The sequence below is a fragment of the Pangasianodon hypophthalmus genome, chromosome 16, assembly GCF_027358585.1.
Source record: "Pangasianodon hypophthalmus isolate fPanHyp1 chromosome 16, fPanHyp1.pri, whole genome shotgun sequence".
Lineage (NCBI taxonomy): Eukaryota > Metazoa > Chordata > Actinopteri > Siluriformes > Pangasiidae > Pangasianodon > Pangasianodon hypophthalmus.
In genome coordinates this window covers 17,220,441-17,240,240 of record NC_069725.1, presented here as the reverse complement: position 1 = coordinate 17,240,240, position 19,800 = coordinate 17,220,441, and the positions used below count along the sequence as shown (strand labels likewise).

Sequence of the window (19,800 nt, the reverse complement as noted above, 5' to 3'; positions counted from 1 at the left end):
TGTTAACAATCCAACTGAGAAATCAACCAGAATGACCAATGTTCAAGTAAAAACATTAAATATTAACACTACCAGACCAAATCAACTCTGAATGAAATTTATGCCCTATGAAAAGAGGTGGAAAAACCATTTAATACTTTTAAATACAATTACTTTCCCAACTGTAACACTTTATCTGCATGTATACTGTGCATATGCAGTGCATGCAAGTGTGATGAGCTAATCATGTGTATTAATACAGGAAAACAGGCAAGAATTTGAATCCCTGTGAGTGGCAACTTTATGTAGTCAAAGTCTTTATCCTCTGCTGTCTCTTGTGATGAAGAATATTGTGTTTGTTCCCTCCACAAAAAGGCAGAAAGTCTTTGGCTAACATTTTGGTCATGATCTGTGGTGTTCTCACACATAGAAACATTATTCATGTCTGTCTATCGTGTTTATTTTCACTCAGTGAAGTGCTTAAATGCGAGCCTGCTCCATTTTATAGTAGCATTAGTGTTATATAACAGTATAAGCACTGCACTGTGCTGTGCTTTACCTTTTCCACATTCCTTTGTATTCCTGATTCTATAAATAGCATTGAATTGCTTTATGCTACCAAAAATATCACATTTTCCTACCAAAAAAAAGATTTTTTTTTTTTTTTTTTGGAAAAGTCAGTAGGGAGTAGAGTTCTTTTTTCTCTGGCTACTGGATGAGTGAAGCAAAAAAAACACTGATGAACAGCTTACTGTATCTACAAATGTGAATGAAAAACTAGCCATGGATTTGTCCACCCCTACACATTCTTATTTATGTTTTGGTAATGTTTACACTGAAGGATGCTCCTGACAATGGCATAAATTTAGTCAAAATTACATGTAATGTACATGTAAACTGAATTTTCAAGGCAGCTGGTTAGTGTGCATATAAAACTTCATTCGACATGCAGGATGACTTCAGATTGACAAAAATCTTTGTATGCAGGTGTTTTATCCATGTCTGTCTCTATATAACACAAAAAGGATGAAGTAATATTGTGTGGTACAGTAAAAGTAAAGTAAAACCCATGAGGTCTCCCCCTGTATAAAGCACTGTGCTTATTTGAGTGCCCGTCATGTCCCTGACTTAACTCTGCAGCTGTGCACATAGGAATCTGCTTTATAAAGAATAATGACTGGGTCACTTCCTGGGTATTCCACACAGCAAGAGTCCTTACATCATAGATGTGCTCCACATGAGGCCCAATTTCTTGCTCCACTGCAACATTCTTGGTCACCTTCCAGTTTGGAGGTGGGAAGAAGACCTTATCTGGTTGAGACACACTTTAAGAGGAAGAGAAAGAGAGAGTGAACAAGTGAGCAGGGGACAGAAATAACTGTACAATGAAAGTTCCAGTCTAAAAGAACCAGTTACATACTGTCCCTGAACTCACCCCAGTAAAATAACATCAGCCTTGACCACCACCTCTAGCCTATAGGGGACAACCTCACTCTCAGAGTTATTCTCATTTTTACTGCAGAAAGAGAGAGGAGGAGGGAAATGAGAGTATTTAAATGTCTCCACATAGGTCACTTAGCATAGGTTTACAACATGATGGCAGTAAAAGCATTAAGGGGTGTGTGTGTGTCTGCTTGCATACCTGCGAATCTGCAGGTCAAATTGTACCACCTTCTGTGAATTCTGCAGCCGAGGCACAGTGAAACGCAGACCTGCCCACAGCTACATGGAAAAGATTATGTTTAATACTGACATATTTTCCACTCTTCTGTAGGTATTAAAACAGCTGCACAGCCTGACATAAGTGTCTTTGCAATGTCTCCTTACTGCATCCTATAGACATACTATAATCCAAATGAAGAATTCAGGTCACCATAATAAATCACTATCCTATAGAACCTGAAATTATTTTCCAGCATTTCTGTGTTTTTCTTAGACACAGTACACCTTGCCAGCCTCTCTCTTCACACTTATAATTTTATATTCTTTTTCACTAAAATTGAAGAATCAAGAGAATGAATAAAGAGAATAAAATTGAAGAATTGAGAAAACCAGAGAATGTTAAGAGTTTAAAAAAAATACAAATTTAAAGCAGCACTCCCATGTTTACTGCGAGATGATAATAATAATAATATTATTATTCCAGATCTTGGGTACTACTACGCTGAGTGACCTGCCCATAGTAGAGGCGTGATCTAGGGAGGAATACGGAGGAATACGGACCCAGAAGACCTGAGCGAGCAGATCAGGGTGTAGGGGAGAAGCAGTTTACTGAGATAGTGAGGTGCCAAACCGTGAAGTGATTTAAATGTAAGCAGGATTATTTTATATTTAATGCGAAACGAAACCGGCAACCAGTGAAGATCAAGGAGGATTGGAGTAATGTGAGCTGAGTGCTTGGTACCTGTAAGAATTCTAGCAGCAGAGCTTTGAATATACTGTAACCTAACAATAGAGCTAGCAGGTAAACCAATGAAGAGGACATTGCAATAATCAAGATTTGAGGATATAAATGCATGAACCAGTGTTTCAGCATCTTTGAGACTAATGAAGGGACGAAGGCAAGCAATGCGACGAAGGTGGAAAAAAATGCAATTTTATAGATGGAGTTAATATGAGCTTCAAAAGTGAGAGAGAGATCAGAGATGATGCCTACATTTTTTACAGTACTGGATGGTTTAATGAGAGTGCCATCAGTGTCACAGCTAAAGTCACAAAGAATATTCTCAGTAAGTGTTCCAATAATAATCTCAGTTTTATCCATATTCAGTTTTAGGAAGTTGGAGTTAAGCCATCTTTTTATTTCATTTACACATGCTGATAGTGGACTGGTCTGGAGAGTGGGAGCAGATCTACAAGCTGTACAAATTTGCATGTCATCAGCATAACAATGGTAATTGAAACCGTGGCGGTGAATAAGTTGACCCAAAGGCAGTATATATATATAATGAATGGTAAAGGTCCAATAACTGATCCCTAAGGAACACCTGATTTCAGGGGAACAGTAGGGGACTGATAATCCTGCATTGAAAACTGTCTATCCGTGAGGTATGAAGATATCCTCAGATGCACAGGCATCAGGCATGAGCTGGAGGTTGGGTGAGCTTATTTATAATGTAAAACAAAACCTTAGGCCTATTACTTGCTTTATTGTTAATTGCAGAAACATAGATGTGTTGCACATATGTGTTGAGGTGTTCAGTGAAAGCTAGATGGTGAACAGAAAGACCAGTTTTCCTGTAAAGCCACTCGAGCCATCTACCAGTGAGTTTTAATGCCCGGAGCTCAGGTGTATACCAGGGGGAAGTGCGTGAGGAGGGAACAGACCTAGTCTTAATAGGAGCATGCTTACGCAAAATTTCAGAAATAACAGAGTGGTATTTAGAGAATATCATTGAAGGACAGGAGATATCAAAGACATCAGAAATTGCAGAGGAAGAGAAGGAAGCAGAGAATTATGCGGCATCAACAGATTTGTGATCTCGAAAGGATAACATTGTGTTACTGCATTTCTTTTGAGCAGGTAGACTAAAACTAAATTCAATAGGCTTATGATCAGAGAAGATTGAAGCAATATAATGCCCAGATGTACAGATTAAATCAAGAGTATGACCATGTGTATGAGTAGAAAAGGTCACATGTTGAATCAAATTGAAGGAGTCAAAAACAGACAATAGTTCAGATGAATTAGAGCAAGCTGTATCCACATAAATATTGAAGTCACCAAGCAGGAGGACATGAGATGATGAAGCACAGGCAGGAACAGTTCACTGTTCTCAATAGTTCACTGAGTTCAGAAAAACGTCAGATTGAGCCTTAGGAGGATGATATTGTAGAATAATTGTGAGAGGGCAGTGAGAATCAGCCTTCAATACCATATATTCAAATGTAATAGTGTTGTGGAAATCAAGTTGGGCAAGATGCAAATTATTTCACCAGATGACAGCGAGGCCACCATGTAACTGCGGTTTGCACAGGTGTTTAGATGGTGTAAGTAGGTTCAGCTGCATATAATCATTAGGTACTTGCCAGGTTTCAGTGAGTAGTAACATATCGAGGTTTTTGTCAGTGATTATTTCATTGAGGTATGAGGCTTTATCAGAGATGGAGCGACAATTCAAAAGAGCAAAATGATGGCATGAAACATCAGGGTTGGTCAACGAATTATGGTGCTTGTCATCGCTGTTAAGGTACATCAACGATCGGAACGTCCTGTTGTCAGTAGATGGTGACAGACTTAGGCCCTGTTGTTAGACCAGATGTACGAGATAGCAGCAGGCATTGAACAGTGAATATTCAGGGATATTCTGGATGAAAGGTGTATATATCGCGGACGATATAATTCCACGCATCCGGCAGTTCTCATATCAGAATCAGAAGGAGCTTTTATTGCCAAGTGAGGAATTATTGTTTTATTTTATTGCCAACTGAGCTTTTATTGTTTTATTCCACACATGAGGAATTTGACTTGGTATGAAGCTTCCAGAACACACATACCAATAAGACAGCGAGACATATATATATATATATATACGCTATATTGCCAAACGTATTGGGACACCCCTCCAAATCATTGAATTCAGGTGTTCCAATCACTTCCATGGCCACAGGTGTATAAAATCAAGCACCTAGGCATGCAGACTGCTTCCACAAACATTTGTGAAAGAATGGGTCGCTCTCAGGAGCTGAGTGAATTCAAGCGTGGTACCGTAAATCCATTTGTGAAATTTCCTCACTACTAAATATTCCACGGTCAACTGTTAGTGGTATTATAACAAAGTGGAAGCAATTGGGAACAACAGCAACTCAGCCACGAAGTGGTAGCCCACATAAAATCACAGAGCGGGGTCAGCGCATGCTGAGGCGCACACTGCGCAGAAGTGGCCAACTTTCTGCAGAGTCAATAGCTACAAACCTCCAAACTTCGTGTGGCCTTCAGATTAGCTCAACAACAGTGCATAGAGAGCTTCATGGAATGGGTTTCCATGGCCGAGCAGCTGCATCCAAGCCTTACATCACCAAGTGCAATGCAAAGCGTCGGATGCAGTGGTGTAAAGCACGCCGCCACTGGACTCTAGAGCAGTGGAGACGTGTTCGCTGGAGTGACGAATCTGGCAATCCGATGGACAAGTCTGGGTTTGGCGGCTGCCAGGAGAATGGTACTTGTCTGACTGCATTGTGCCAAGTGTAAAGTTCAGTGGAGGGGGGATTATGGTGTGGGGTTGTTTTTCAGGGGTTGGGCTTGGCCCCTTAGTTCCAGTGAAAGGAACTCTTAATGCTTCAGCATACCAAGACATTTTGGACAATTTCATGCTCCCAACTTTGTGGGAACAGTTTGGGGGTGGCCCCTTCCTGTTCCAACATGACTGCGCACCAATGCACAAAGCAAGGTACATAAAGATGGATGAGCGAGTTGGGTGTGGAGGAACTTGACTGGCCTGCACAGAGTCCTGACCTCAACCCGATAGAACACCTTTGGAGTGAATTAGAGTGGAGACTGCAATCCAGGCCTTCTCGTCTAACATCAGTGCCTGACCTCACAAATGCGCTTCTAGAAGAATGGTCAAAAATTCCCATAAACACACTCGTAAACCTTGTGGAAAGCCTTCACAGAAGAGTTGAAGCTGTTATAGCTGCAAAGGGTGGGCCAACTCCATATTAAACCCTAAGGATTAAGAATGGGATGTCATTAAAGTTCATGTGCATTTAAAGCTCTGAGTTGAGATGGTGAGTATCCAATTTCCATTTCGGTTTTGTCACCAAAAATGAAGTTACGCGAGGCATGTTTGCAGTGACAGATATAATGCGGGCCACCAGTGACACTACATTAGCCAGAGCCCCAACCATCACATCACCAATATACAGCTCACCAAAAGGAAGACAACCTATTCAAACAGTAAACAATCAGCACAACTGAAGCTGGAGCAGGCCAGTGGCTGAACAAGCATCAGGCAGCAAAAAACAACACAAAATTGGAATGTCGAAATAGTGGTATCCAAGAGAGTCCAAAACAGAGAATGTTGAAGGTGAGGGAACAAAAAAAACGAAGTTGTCCAGAACATGGCATAAACAAAACAGACAAAAAAGTGGCAGCCAAACACGCACTGTGTTCTCGTACCCCGGTGCCATTGCCACCCAGTAGGTGTATGAAAACAATGCATAGTGAAGTGAGCGCTGTAGAGTCACTTGTTTTGTGTTGATGTGGTAGGTTAAGCCCATGTCTAAGGCTTTACAACAGCTTCCATGTCCAAACATACACGTAGTATTTGGTGAGATAATGCATGAAAAGGTTTGAGATGTATGTTGTTATCTTTACTAGCCATTAATTAATTGTAGATAAGTAATGTGTAGTGGGCACATGCATTAAGTGGGTGCATCATAATGCTGTTTATGTCCCTTTCTCCTAGCTATATAGTAGAAAATCCACATTAAAGCCAAAATGACCTACTTCCTGTTAGGCGGAGCTAATGACTGTCACTTTGAAAGTTGTCCGGCTTGATGAAAACAACATATGTACCAAGTTTGGTAACTGTAGGTAAAACTGACCCCACCACTTTTGTCAAAAGGGGGCACTACAGAATTTCAGCATTTTCGGAGGCCAAGCACCCAGACTCGGTGAGCCACACATTCACAGACATGATAGAATTGTTGCCTAAGCAATCAAAGGAAAGCAGAGCCATAACTTTAGGCAAAGGGATTCAAGAGTGATTTGGAGTTACACTCATGACGTGTATGTTTTGACCACGGACAGTGGTGGAATTCTCTGACTGTAGGAGGAAAGTTCTAGATGAACAAATGGGCAGCAGGGTGGCATTGTTTAGACAGGTGTCAAGATGATGTGAGCCAAATTTGGTGAAGATTGGACAAAATTTGGAGGAGAAGTAGCAAAAATGGCAGTTAGATGTAAGCATTTTTTTTAGCATGTTATTGTTACTTTTGACCAGTACATGGCACTGGCACAAAATTTGTTGCATAGCCTAAGGGCATGGTCCTGAAGATGCATACGAAGTTTTGTGTCAGTGCACTGAGAGTCGTTGCTGAGATACTGCCTCGATTCCTGTTTGGCGGCTTTGCCTTCAGATTCGTTGGCCAATTACGTGAAAACCCTTTGGAATATTCAAAATTCTTTTGATAACTTTTGTGAGGCTTACTCTGGAGATGACGTGCCAAATTTGATGATTGGACAAAATTTGTAGGAGGAGTAACGAAAAAACAGTTTTTGACAAAATCCAAATGGTGGAAAATATAATAATAATAATAATAAATAATCCTTAGGAAAACAATAGGGCCCTGCACACAGGTGCTTTCGCCTTAATTACCTAATAATTGATCGGAGCACTTAGTCACCCGGCATCTTGTCAACTGGCATCTTGCTGCCAGCCCGGACATGCCCCACTGATAACACTAACTCAGCCAATTAAACCAGCTTGTAAATGGCATAGCACTTGGTATGTTACTGGCAGGATTAAAATGCTTGATATTAAAATTATTTTATTCAAGAAATGCAACCTCAATTTGAAAGGAGAACAGTATATTATATATATATACTATATATTATATATATATATATATATATATATATATAAAAATATCTCTCTACACACATATACACTGATCAGCCATAACATTAAGACCACTACCACTGATAATCAATGTTATTCACTTTACCTATCTCGTTACAGTGGCATCTGTCAAGGGGTGGGATATATTAGGAAGCAAGTGAACAGTCAGTTCTCAAAGTTGATGTGTTGGAAGCAGGAAAATTGTCAAGTGTAAGGATTTGAGTGACTTTGACAAGGGCCAAATTGTGATGGCTAGACGACTAGGTCAGAGCATCTCCAAAACGGCAGATCTTGTGGGGTGTTCCCGGTATGCAGTGGTTAGTATCTACTAAAAGTGGTTTATCTGGTACAACCAGTGAACCGGCGACAGGGGTATGGGCACCTGAGGCTCACAGAAGAGTTACTGTAGCACAAATCGCTGAAAAAGTTAATGCTAGCTATGACAGAAAGGTGTCTGAACAACACAGTGCATAGCAGCTTAGGGAGTATGGAATCGTGTAGCCCCATCCAGTCAGAGTGCCCATGCTGACCCCTGTCCCCCACCGAAAGTGCCTTCAATGGAAACGTGAACATCAGAACTGGACCAAAGAACAATGGAAGAAGGTGGCCTGGTCTGATGAATCATGTTCTCTTTTACATCATGTGGATGGCAGGGTGCATGTGCGTCGCTTACCTGGGGAAGAGATGGCACCAGGATGCACTATGGGAAGAAGGCAACCCAGCGGAGGCAGTGTGATTCTCTGGGAAATGTTCTGCTGGGAAACTTTGAGTCCTGGCATTCATGTAGACACTACTTTAGAATGTACTACCTACCTAAACATTGTTGCAGACCAAGTACACCCTTTCATGGTAATGGCTTTCCCTAATGCCAGTGGCCTCTTTCAGCAGGATAATGCACCCTGCCACACTGCAAAAATTGTTCAGGAATGGTTTGAGGAACATGACAAGAGTTCAAGGTGTTGACCTGGCCTTCCATTTCCCCAGAATTTGTGTCCAGCATCTGTGGGATGTGCTGGATAAACAAGTCTGATCTATGAAGGCCCCACCTCACAACTTACAGGACTGAAAGGATCTGCTGCTAAAGTCTTGGTGCCAGATACGACAGCACACCTTCAGAAGTCTCGTGGAGTCCATGCCTCAACGGGACTGAGCTGTTTTGGTGGCACAGCGGGGACCTACACAATATTACGCAGGTGGTTTTAATGTTATGTACGTATGTGTGTGTGGCACTTTAACATTACAGGCCTGGATTTGTTATTATTTCTATTAGTCCATACAAGAAATTTGCCTTTCAAGCAGTCAGTCAGTTTTGAGGGCCTTGATGGTTTTATTGGAAATCTGTTGTTCACAGGAGAGAATCTGTGTTCCAAGTTCCAAAAAGATGGTATTAAACAATAATATCTGAATTTAAATATACTTCTTCGTGTTGATTCTACATTAATTCCATAATTTTATTACAAGCTTCAGTCTTAAGAAGAAAAAAGCAATTAATTGCGATTAATCACAACAAATTGTGTAATTTTTTTTTTTTAATCAATCGAAAGTTGTTCAGTGTGTGTGTGTGTGTATATATACATATATATACATATATATATATATATATATGTTCAAGTATATACACACACACACACACACACACACACACACACACACACACACACATATATACATATACACTGAACAGCCATAACATTAAAACCACCTGCCTAATATTGTGTCCCCATTGTGCCACCAAAACAGCTCTGACACACTGAGGAATGGACTCCACAAGACCTCTGAAGGTGTACTGTGGTATCTGGCACCAAGACATCAGCAGCAGATCCTTCAATTCCTTTAAGTTGAGAGGTGGGGCCTCCATGGATCAGACTTGTTTGTCCAGAACATCCCACAGATGCTCGATCGAACTGAGATCTGGGGAATTTGGAGGCATCCTGGTGCTCCCAGGTAAGTGACGCACACGCACCCGGCCATCCACATGATGTAAAAGAAAACATGATTCATCAGACCAGGCCACCTTCTTCCATTGCTCCATTTTCCAGTTCTGATGCTTATGTGCCCATTGTAGGCACTTTCGGTGGAGGACAGGGGTCAGCATGGGCACTCTGACCGGTCTGCAACTACGCAGCCCCATACACAGCAAGCTGTGATGCACTGTGCATTCTGACACCGTTCTATCACAGCCAGTATTAACTTTTTCAGCAGTCTGTGCTACAGTAGCTCTTCTGTGAGATTGGACCAGACAGGCTAACCTTCACTCCCCACACGCATCAATAAGCCTTGGATGCCCATGACTCTGTCACCAGTTCACTGGTTGTCCTTTCTTGCAGTGGTTAGTACCTACTAAAAGGTTAGCTCAGATCCTTATGCTTGCTCAGATCCTTATGCTTGCCCATTTTTCCTGCTTCCAACACATCAACTTCGAGAAATGACTATCCATTTGCTTCCTATTATATCCCACCCCTTGACAGATGTCAGTGTAATGAGATAATCAATGCTATTACTCCACCTGTCAGTGGTTTTAATGTTATGGCTGATCAGTGCATATATCCTATATAATCTGTAACTGAAAAACTTACGTTGGTGCCAGACTTCATGGGATTTCCCAGGTCACAGATGAGGTAGCGTGTCTGGTTCTTTGTTTCATAGCTGCATGTCAGCTGAGTCAGACTCTAGAGAAGGACAAGTAACAATTAGTGAGAAATCATGACTAACTATGAAGTGCCACCTTCCCAGCAAATATTAGAATTTTTCTAAATATTTTGCTAATTGTTAGACTTCTGTAAATTAAACAGAGTCAGTATTGCTATTAATACACTATATGGCCAAAAGAGCCATATATTCTATATTCAGCCACAAGAGCATTAGTGAAGTCAGGCACTGATGTTAGCTGAGGAGGCCTGGGGCATTCCATATAGCATTCCAGTTCATCTCAAACGTGGTCAGTGGGGTTGAGGTCAGGGCTCTGTGCAGGCCACTTGAGTTCTTCCACTTTAACTTTGGCAAACCATGTCTTCAAGGACCTCACTTTGTGCACAAGGGCTCTGTCATGCTGGAGCATGGTTTGGGCTAGGCCACTTAGTTTCAGTGAAGAGAAACTAAAATGATACAGCATACAAAGACATTCTATACAATTGTGTGCTTCAAACTTGTGTGCTTCTGTGCTTCAAACTGTGGCAACAGTTTGGGGAAGGCCCACATATGGGTGTGATGGTCAGGTGTCCACAAACTTTTGGCCATATAGTGTATCAAATGTTCACCATTCTATATCTACAAATAATTCATGTGCCTCACGTATTCAAAGCATAGTAGAAATAAGCCAAACACACACACACACACAAACACACACACACACACACACACACACACACAGTATGCTGGTCGCCAAATTACCTCATTATTGCGGGCAATTCCACTGTAGTCTGCCTCTGAAGGCAGCATTACGTAGAGCTCAGCTTCATAGGCACCACCTCCATCGTTCCGCGCATTGAAAGTCAGGGTTATTGCATTATCATCCCCTATGTACACTTCTTTCCTGCCACTACAGAAAGAAAAAGAAAACAAATGTGAAACACTTACTGCAGTAATGCCTAGTGGGAAAACCAAAACAAACCAAAACAAAAAAGTAAAGGTGAACTGTTGACTTAGTTGGTATGCAACTGTCAGCAAAATACAGGATGCAAATTAATTGCAAATTAAGATGATCACAATGTTGGTCTAAGGTTGAGCCAGACAGCAGCTAATGCTTCCAGCATGCTATTTCCTGAATCCTCGTCAAACAGATTCCCAGTTCAGTCGCAGCCCAACTCCTTCTTCCACAAGGTAAAAATATTTTCCTATGTAGCAATAAAGCCATACAAGCATCAGAACACAGGCTGTGGTTGTAAAACACCACCTCTTCATTTTCCCCAAGTCCCCTCCTCTATTCTGTCACTGCCCCTTCCCCTGCTTTTTCTCCACAGCACCAAACACAGCTGAGAAATTCCATACAAGGGCCACACAGACGCTTTCAATTACTGCTTGTCCTTGTAAAGCTGTGGTGAAGCAAAATTCAAATTGAGGTGCCTCACATGTGAGGGACTGTAGGCTGTGAGAGCACCAATAGCCAGGTTAAAAAATATTACCTTTGAGACTATACATGTCAGGTCATTGTCATGCTTTAGGGAAATTGATTTAACAGTGGCAGATATAATAAATTTCCATACATCATAGTGCCCTATTGTGCTAATGTGGCCGTTGTAAGATAATGGCAGGAAATAACTTGCAAACAGAGACACATGGAAACAATTTCATATGAAATGAGTAAATAAAGCTTGGCTGAATACCCTAAACCTAGTGCTGAGTGCCAGCACTGTTGTAGGTTAAATGGCTTGGCAAAGATTATAGACATGACTAAAAGTTGGCTTTGTTCTTAAGAGGAAACCCCCCACACCCTTTGTCTCCTCTTCCAAAATTAAAATAATTAAAAATAACTGTGCAGCTCCACTCATAGCTCAATTTCCCTGCTTTAGGAATGTCACCTGAACAAATTTAAGCAACATCATATAAAACATGTTTTAAAATAGTCAAACAAACATGAAATAGCACTCAAACAAATTATAATCACAAACAACTCCAAGTAAATTAAAGGGCTTGTTACTTTAAAAGGTTGTTACTTTACATAAAAGTAAATATTATTATTTTTGTAGAATCAAGCCACATATCTACAAAATCAAAATAGAACTGAAAGTACAGAAGCAGAGGGAGACAAACCCAGCTCTGAATTTTCCAGACCCAATTTTCGTCTTTTTTTTTTTTTTTTTTTTCTCACAAGCCACCGTCAGCCAATCCCAGAATGTGAAGCACAGCTCTGCTTCCTGTTTTCACAATGAACACTATGTGTGTGTGTCCTCACTAATGTCACATGGGAACAGCAACACTTTTACCATTAACGATTAACCAATTCTCTGCAATTCATCAAATGTATTTATAAACAGAAACGTTTTTGATTTTCTCATTTGTACACTTATTAGGGTATTGTTTTCCATGTTTTTTCCAGGGACTGCTGACAGTTGTTTACCAACTACATAAATACAAGGCCTGAATCATGCCAAGTATTCAACAGTGCATGCAGAATGTGTGCTTCCTTTGCTAAATGACTTACTCTTCTACAGAAAGCTTCAGGTCAGGGACACAGATATTGTCTTCTCCACAGTCCAGTAAAATTTGGGCCTGGAAAATCAAAATGAAAAGAAACAAAAAGTATAAATAACAAAATAAAAATTATGATTCTGAGGTAGTACTGCCTATGGGAAAAACAAAAATGTCTTTAAAGCAGATATGATAGAGGAGAATTTTAATTACCTTTAAACTGGTAATAAGCTATTTGTCCTGAGCTGAAGAAAGCTACACCACTCTAGCATAATAAGGTGTGAATATTCAAATCAAAATCATACATTATAACTGATCCACTATAATATCAATGACAGTCTTACTGTACTATTAATACCTGACCAAAGCAAAGCACACATAGAGAGATGAGGGATAAATGTATGCTGCAATCATGCAAGCATCTGGCTTGTTTACTTATAATGGGAGGAATCAGAAGGGTTGAACTGAAGAGGAGACATATATTAGTGGACATAAGGGACACATATGCCTACCTAGTGCGCAATTTGAGGGGCAAGCATCTACAGTACCATCCAGAGAATCACCATCATATAAGCACCACAACACACGAGAGCCTGCTGCCACAAAATGCACGCACCACAGAGGCACATATACACACACATACACATACTAACATGCCTTATTCATAGGCAGAAAGAGGGGGGGATAAAGAACCTTTTGTACTGACTCTACATGTGTAAAGAGAGAGAGCCCTAGGATAGCTAATTGCTTCAGCATGATGTGAGTCCTGAGCGTATGTGGATGACGATATGGATAAGAAATAGAAGAGGGAGATTAGAAAGAGTGCAGCGCCCTCCCTGTAATCAGACCTCACTGAGCTCTAATTAAAGCCATGGAGGGAGGCTGCCTCCTGCACAACTCACTAAAGCTGTATGTTGGCCTGAGCTCAACCTCTCAAGGAAGGGAAAAGGAAATGTTATAACGTTAATCCAGCCACTAAACAATGATTGCAATGATATGTTTATAATGTTTGTTTGCCATTTGGTATATCAACAAACAGCTGATCAGCATCCAAAGGGAACAAATTAACCAATAAGCAACATTATCAATTTTGGGCTGTAGGAGTATCATTTACACCAAACAGTAATTAATGACAGTGAAAAAAAAATAAAAATGCATGCACGAGTTTTACAAACTACAGCAAATGGCACAATTAAAGTAAGCTTTTGGTTCTCATGTTTCAGCTATTTCAACTATGTACAAGTAATAAGGTGGAAATAGAGAGGCACACATTAAGCAGGAGCAAATGCAAAGGTCACAGTTTACACTGAGAAGGAAAAGAAAACAACTCTCTGCTATAATATTTTCAATATATTCACACACAAGGGATAACCAGGAACATGGAATGAATACGTTTACTAGAACTCAAACAGATTTTCTAAACAAACAAAGCAATTAATAAGATTTTGAACCATCATGTGTCTGTACTAGAGGAATACTTTATGGGCTCTGGGGATTGCCTGTGTAGGGAGCAGAGTTTCATGAATTCATTACTCCACTAAGGTCCATGTGGAGCAAATTATCAGGAAGAGAAAGTTTACTCAGAAGCACTAGCACTCTTACTCTTACAGCATATGACAGAATGGAACAAAATACATAGCTACACTTGCACACAGGTCCCAGTAAAGTCACTCTTGTCCTGTTAACAATGCTTTAATTCTGTTTCACTTTATTTAACACTGAATTCACATAGGGAACACAACCGCTTGTAAAAGAAGGTTTACAACTGAGTTTATTACTTTTATGGTTTATTACTTTTTTTCTACTCAATCGATATTTGGCATGAGAGCTACTGTAGATACTGCCTTCAAACATAATTTCCAGTTTAATGCCAAGTATGGAATGCACACAACACATTTCTCTTTTAATGAAAACCAGCGAGGACGAAAAGCAAGAAAGGACATTTTCTCTTGAAACTGTAAGTTTCTTTGACTGGTGTCCATATGGTGTTCAAGATAGCTGAAAGCTTGGGCTTACAGTGGTATAGTTTTGACTATATAGGAAAACTGGGACAAATACAAAATCCAGCCAGATCCCAAATAGGCTGTGAGAGCCACACCCAAAAACCTATGACCATTGGACCAGTCCACATCAATCCCAAGAACTACTCCTGCTAGTATAACGAAAATCTCTCCCTGGTGTATAAGCATTGCATTTTCTTTCCAGATCCTTTGGAGTGCTTCCCAGATGTATGTTTTGAAAATTTGGATGGGAGGAAAACTGGAGTAAAAGAGGGGAAGGGGGGAACTGGGCAGACCCAAACGCACGATCTGCCAGCTCATTCAATGTAGACCACATATTTAAACTAGGGGAGCAATGACATGAAAAACTGCATCAATAGTACTATATTATTTGGTCAAGAATACTGCTATAAACGTAAGAAAATTGCTTTCGCCATCAGTAGCACCACTACACTTTCTGTGACCCCATTATCTGTAAAATTATCTATACAATACAACATTAATGGTATAACCATTTCAAACAAATGCAAAAACCCCTTCTTCAAACAAACAAAATTAATGTTTATACCTTCTGCTCTATTAGCTCAGTGGTCTGATAGTTGAGGATCGGCCAGAGGCCGTGTCTGTCTGCGGGAGCCTGTGCATCCAGACTGAAGTTGAGGGCGATAAAGATGGAGGAGAGCTTATCCCGAAATTCCTTTTCGTCCTGATCCAGAACAGAGAAAGGTTTAGATATAATCTCAAATCCCAATCTAAAAATGTATTGCAATGCATTTCTGAAAATTAGCCAGATTATATATGATGATCTTAGGGGCTTCAATTTATCTGTGAATTTTTGACAGAATTCTGCTGATGTTTTAACTCACCCTCAGGTAGATTTTAGTCTCATGGCAGACCTTGGCTTCATTGGGCACCTTAAGTTTCCTCTGCAGGCTGGCCTGTTGGGTGTCCAAAAACAAAGCCCTACGAACAGCTCCCTTCTGCTTCAGCTGGTCAAGCTGCACTTCCACATTAAACACTACAACACACAAACACACACACACGATGCTGATTTGGAAAATTGCTTCCACCCAAAAAATACTGAGTGAGAAACAAATTTTTTATTTATCATGCCTATTTAAACGTAATGAGCTTCATGATGGTGGGACACACTCTACTACACTACACATGTGCAAGGCCCAATCTGTTTGATGGTAGAATGATTTTTACTAGATGGATGAAGCATGCAGTTATGTAGTAATACTGATGAAACTGAGCAAAATAAAGCAGAGTACAAAGGAGTTGTATAACTCTCCTGCTTACTACACGCACTCACCTCACACTGAAACATAACAAATGAAAAGAAAAAGGCTAGCCAGACTCAAATAACCTTTTATTAGAAAGTCAGGACAGAACACCACATCTCATAGCCAAAATATTGGGCAACATCTTGCAGACTTTTTGATAAGTGTGCAAACATTATGTGCTACGTGATCCTATATTCATTCATTTCCCTTCTTCTGTATTAATGCAATCACCTAGCTAACTAGTTGGCCATATATTATTATATTACGATAGCTACCAATTTACACACTCATCAATTAGATTTCAGGGCAACCAAAACATGGGACTGGGCATCACAGTGGAGGGCTCACATTCCCAGTGGGCCAAAGATAATGTCATGGAATGAAAACAACAAAACAGGGATAAGCAAGGTAAGCAGGATACATATTAGGTGAGGACACAATGTGGCTGTCAGTTGCAGTCAAGTGTGATGTGGAAAAATAAAGGGAAAAGTCCCTTCAAAGTGCTAACTAGAGAAATTTTATATATAGCTACTTTTGCAAAGCACTGCTATATGTGCATAATAGGAGGCAGATGTGGTCTGCTGGCTCACCTAGATTTTCTGGAAGGTGCTTCCCATTGGCTGAAAGGCAGAAGCTCAAGTTGACACTGCAGGAAGTAAAGCAGACGGAGACATGAGAGCTGTGTAGATGGCAACACATCCTCACATATATGTGCACTAATCAAGTCACATTTGTACATTTACTTTCTCATTGTACAGAGACTGTTCTTAAGGTTTTAATGTTTCATAATTCAACGTCTGGCATAGAGAACACTGCTGCTGAGTGAAATGGGCCAAGACAATTCTCTTCTAGAAAAGAAAAAACATCTCTTTCTTTAGTGAATAATTCCAGAAGGCCAAGAGATGATCAGACAGTATTTTAGCAGGATGATACAAGGACATTATTAGGTAACTTCCACAACTCCTTTCCACTCCTTCCATAACTCCACAACATGGGTCCACCCTCACTTACAAAGATTGTTCTGACATGAGTGAAAACCTGACAAAAAATGTAATGATACAGAAACAGAGAAAAAGGAAATTATAAAGAAGTTTGAAGAGCTCAATAGAGGAGAGCAAAAAATGAGGCCAAAAGGACAAAGCCATAAATGAGAACAAAAACCTGAGAAAACAGTAAGAAATGCCCAGCACAGTCCAGACCTCTCCTGACCTGGGATGCAATAAATAGGAGTGCATTCTTATGTCTACCCCAAAGCATGTGTTTGTTTTGCATCATGTGTGTATGTATGCACGCTCTTACACACATGTACAGCTTGGCATGCCCTGATGTTTTCCAGCTGTGTTCCCCCACTAAACAATATCTCATTCGAAGTCGCTGTCAGCTCTCCTCACTCTCTCTCTCTCTCTCTCTCTCTTCCAGTTCCTCCCCCACCACAGCCTCACCATTACCAGGCAACAAGCTGTAATCAAGTGTGTGTATACACACTTTTTCCTGTATGAATCAGAGAAGGGGAAGGGCAGAAATCTGAGCACAGGCACAACTGTGTAGCCCAGAGCATTTTTCTCTCCCTCAGCAAATGAAGGAAATCCAGGATGCACATTTCTAAATACTGACACCGGAAATGGAAAAGGGGGTTTCTTGCATGTTGCCACCTTCCTGCTTGTCATCCGCCCCGTGAGGCAGTGCTTTAATTCAAATCCATGCTGAATGCTAATGGTGTCAGCTTAACAACCCTCCTTCCATAACTCCACAACATGGGTCCACCCTCACTTACAAAGGCGGATTGTTCTTCTAAAACACCACCATCATGGTTCTCTACAGTAACGTTATTGTTCTTTGACCTGGTTTAATACTGATACTGATGTGTCAGGTCTAGTTTCTAGAAGTACAAACCAGAATGCATACTTATATAATATAAAGTTTTCTAAAAGTTGTGTGTGCAAAAACTTTTTTTCTGGGGGAAAAAGCCAAATTTTAACATCTCAAGTTTCAGAAATCATTAATATATTTCACCAAACGATGATTTACTGTCTAATCTTCTTGCAAAGATCATGCTTAAACACCTAAAAATCTTGCCAGCCAAGCATGCTTTTCTCCCACAGTGAATATCACAATTTGATTAAGTTGTTGCATAGCTAGAGAGACAGACATAGGCCTAATCAATTCAGTTTTTAATCAGCTACCAGCTGTCAAAATGTCTGTGATGCTCCTACACCACAGTCAGAATGGAATCTTAAAATCTGGCTATCCCCAAAAGTGAAGAAGATTTCAGGATGCTATACTTTTGTATGAATCGTAATCACAAGTAAACAGAAACACATTTTACTTCAAGAAAGCCTGTCGTTCTCAGAGTGATTATATATCTATATCTACAGTCATGGGAAAAGGAAACTACACCCTCCTTCAATCTTCTATGTTTTTATTTATCAGGGCCTAAGTAAGAAATTCTATAAACGAAAAAAATAACCTCAGATGACAACCAAAAAAAAAAAACAGAACAGATGTCAATAGGGAGTCACTGTGAAATCCACTATAACCTTTGCAGACCTCAACACTATCACCAGCTCTTCGCAGATCTGGCCTTTATGGGAGAATGGCCAGAAGGAAGCCACTTCTGGGAAAGGCTATCAAAAGGAATGCCTGGAGTTTGCTAGAAACCAAGTGACGAAATCTGAGACAGAACCTGCTCCAGTCAGCCAGAAATCTGTGTCTAGGGTGAAATTTAGGTTCCAAAAGAACAATGGCTCAAAACACAGGGCAAAGGAATGGCTTGAAATTGCTGTCATGACCTGAAAATTGCACAATCAAAGAGACATATCCGAGGTACCTCAAAGCTGTTATCACTGCAAAAGGACAATGTACTAAATATTGACTATGGGAGTAAATACTTACCATTTAAGCAGTGTTGGCGGTGTCTGAGGATATCAAAATCTTTATTTAATTTTATTTCTGTAGAGAGTCACTTCAAAAGGAGAAGAAAAAAATCCCATTCCTATATACTTAAATAATTTCATGTTGCAATTACTCTTGGTTTGAATGCCTACCCTAGGTTTTGCCTGTGAAGACTGCATTTGTTGTTAAAAAGGATAAACCAGCATGAAGACCAGATAGATGTCTATGGGGAAAAAGCAAGCCATTTTGAAGCTGAGAAAAGAGGGAAAAAATTATCAGAGCCATTGCACACGATTGAGAGAACTGTGAAAAAAACCCCAAAAACAACAGTCAGTGACATCACCAACAACCTCCACAGGGCAGGGGAGATGGTATCACAAGCCACCATTCAAAGAAGACTTTGAGAGCAGAAATACAGAGGCCATACCACAAGATCCAAACCACTCATCAGCAGTAAGAATTGGAAGGCTTGATTGGAATTTGCAAAGAAATACAGAGATGAGCCATGAAAGTTCTGGATCCTCTAGATTAACCTCTACCAAAGTGATAAAAGTGCCAAAGTGTGGAGAATGAAAGGATCTGCATATGATCAAAAAAATACAAGCCCATCGGTCAAACACGAAGGAGGTAGTGTCATTGCTTGGGCTTGCATGGCTGCTTCTGGAATGGGTTCACTAATCTTTACTGATGATGTAACTCATGATTGTAGCAGAATGAATTCAGACTTCTATAGAAACATTCTGTCTGACAATTTACAGAGAAATTCATCCAATCTAACTTTGTGCAGCAAGACAATGACCCAAAACACAGTGCCATACAACAAAGGACTTCATCAGGGGAAAAGTTTTAGACTGGCCAAGTCAATCACCAGACCCAACTGAGCATGCATTTTACCTCCCGAAAAGGAGACTGAAGGGAGAAACTCCCCAAAACAAACAACAACTGAAAGAACCT

The 19,800-nt window shown here is 40.4% G+C and overlaps 1 protein-coding gene across 1 annotated transcript in view; it reads right to left on the bottom strand.

Annotated features, from left to right (window-relative positions):
- Positions 1–19,800, bottom strand: part of itga5 (integrin, alpha 5 (fibronectin receptor, alpha polypeptide)) — a 52,773-nt gene that overhangs the window by 9,955 nt on the left and 23,018 nt on the right. Inside the window, exons 16-24 of the mRNA XM_026920459.3 lie at positions 16,545–16,600; positions 15,535–15,686; positions 15,237–15,374; positions 12,682–12,749; positions 10,932–11,079; positions 10,118–10,210; positions 1,622–1,701; positions 1,415–1,495; positions 1,199–1,304 (exon numbers count right to left, since the gene is read on the bottom strand). Of these exons, the coding sequence (XP_026776260.1) occupies positions 1,199–1,304; positions 1,415–1,495; positions 1,622–1,701; positions 10,118–10,210; positions 10,932–11,079; positions 12,682–12,749; positions 15,237–15,374; positions 15,535–15,686; positions 16,545–16,600 (922 nt within the window). The remainder of the gene's footprint in view (positions 1–1,198; positions 1,305–1,414; positions 1,496–1,621; positions 1,702–10,117; positions 10,211–10,931; positions 11,080–12,681; positions 12,750–15,236; positions 15,375–15,534; positions 15,687–16,544; positions 16,601–19,800) is intronic.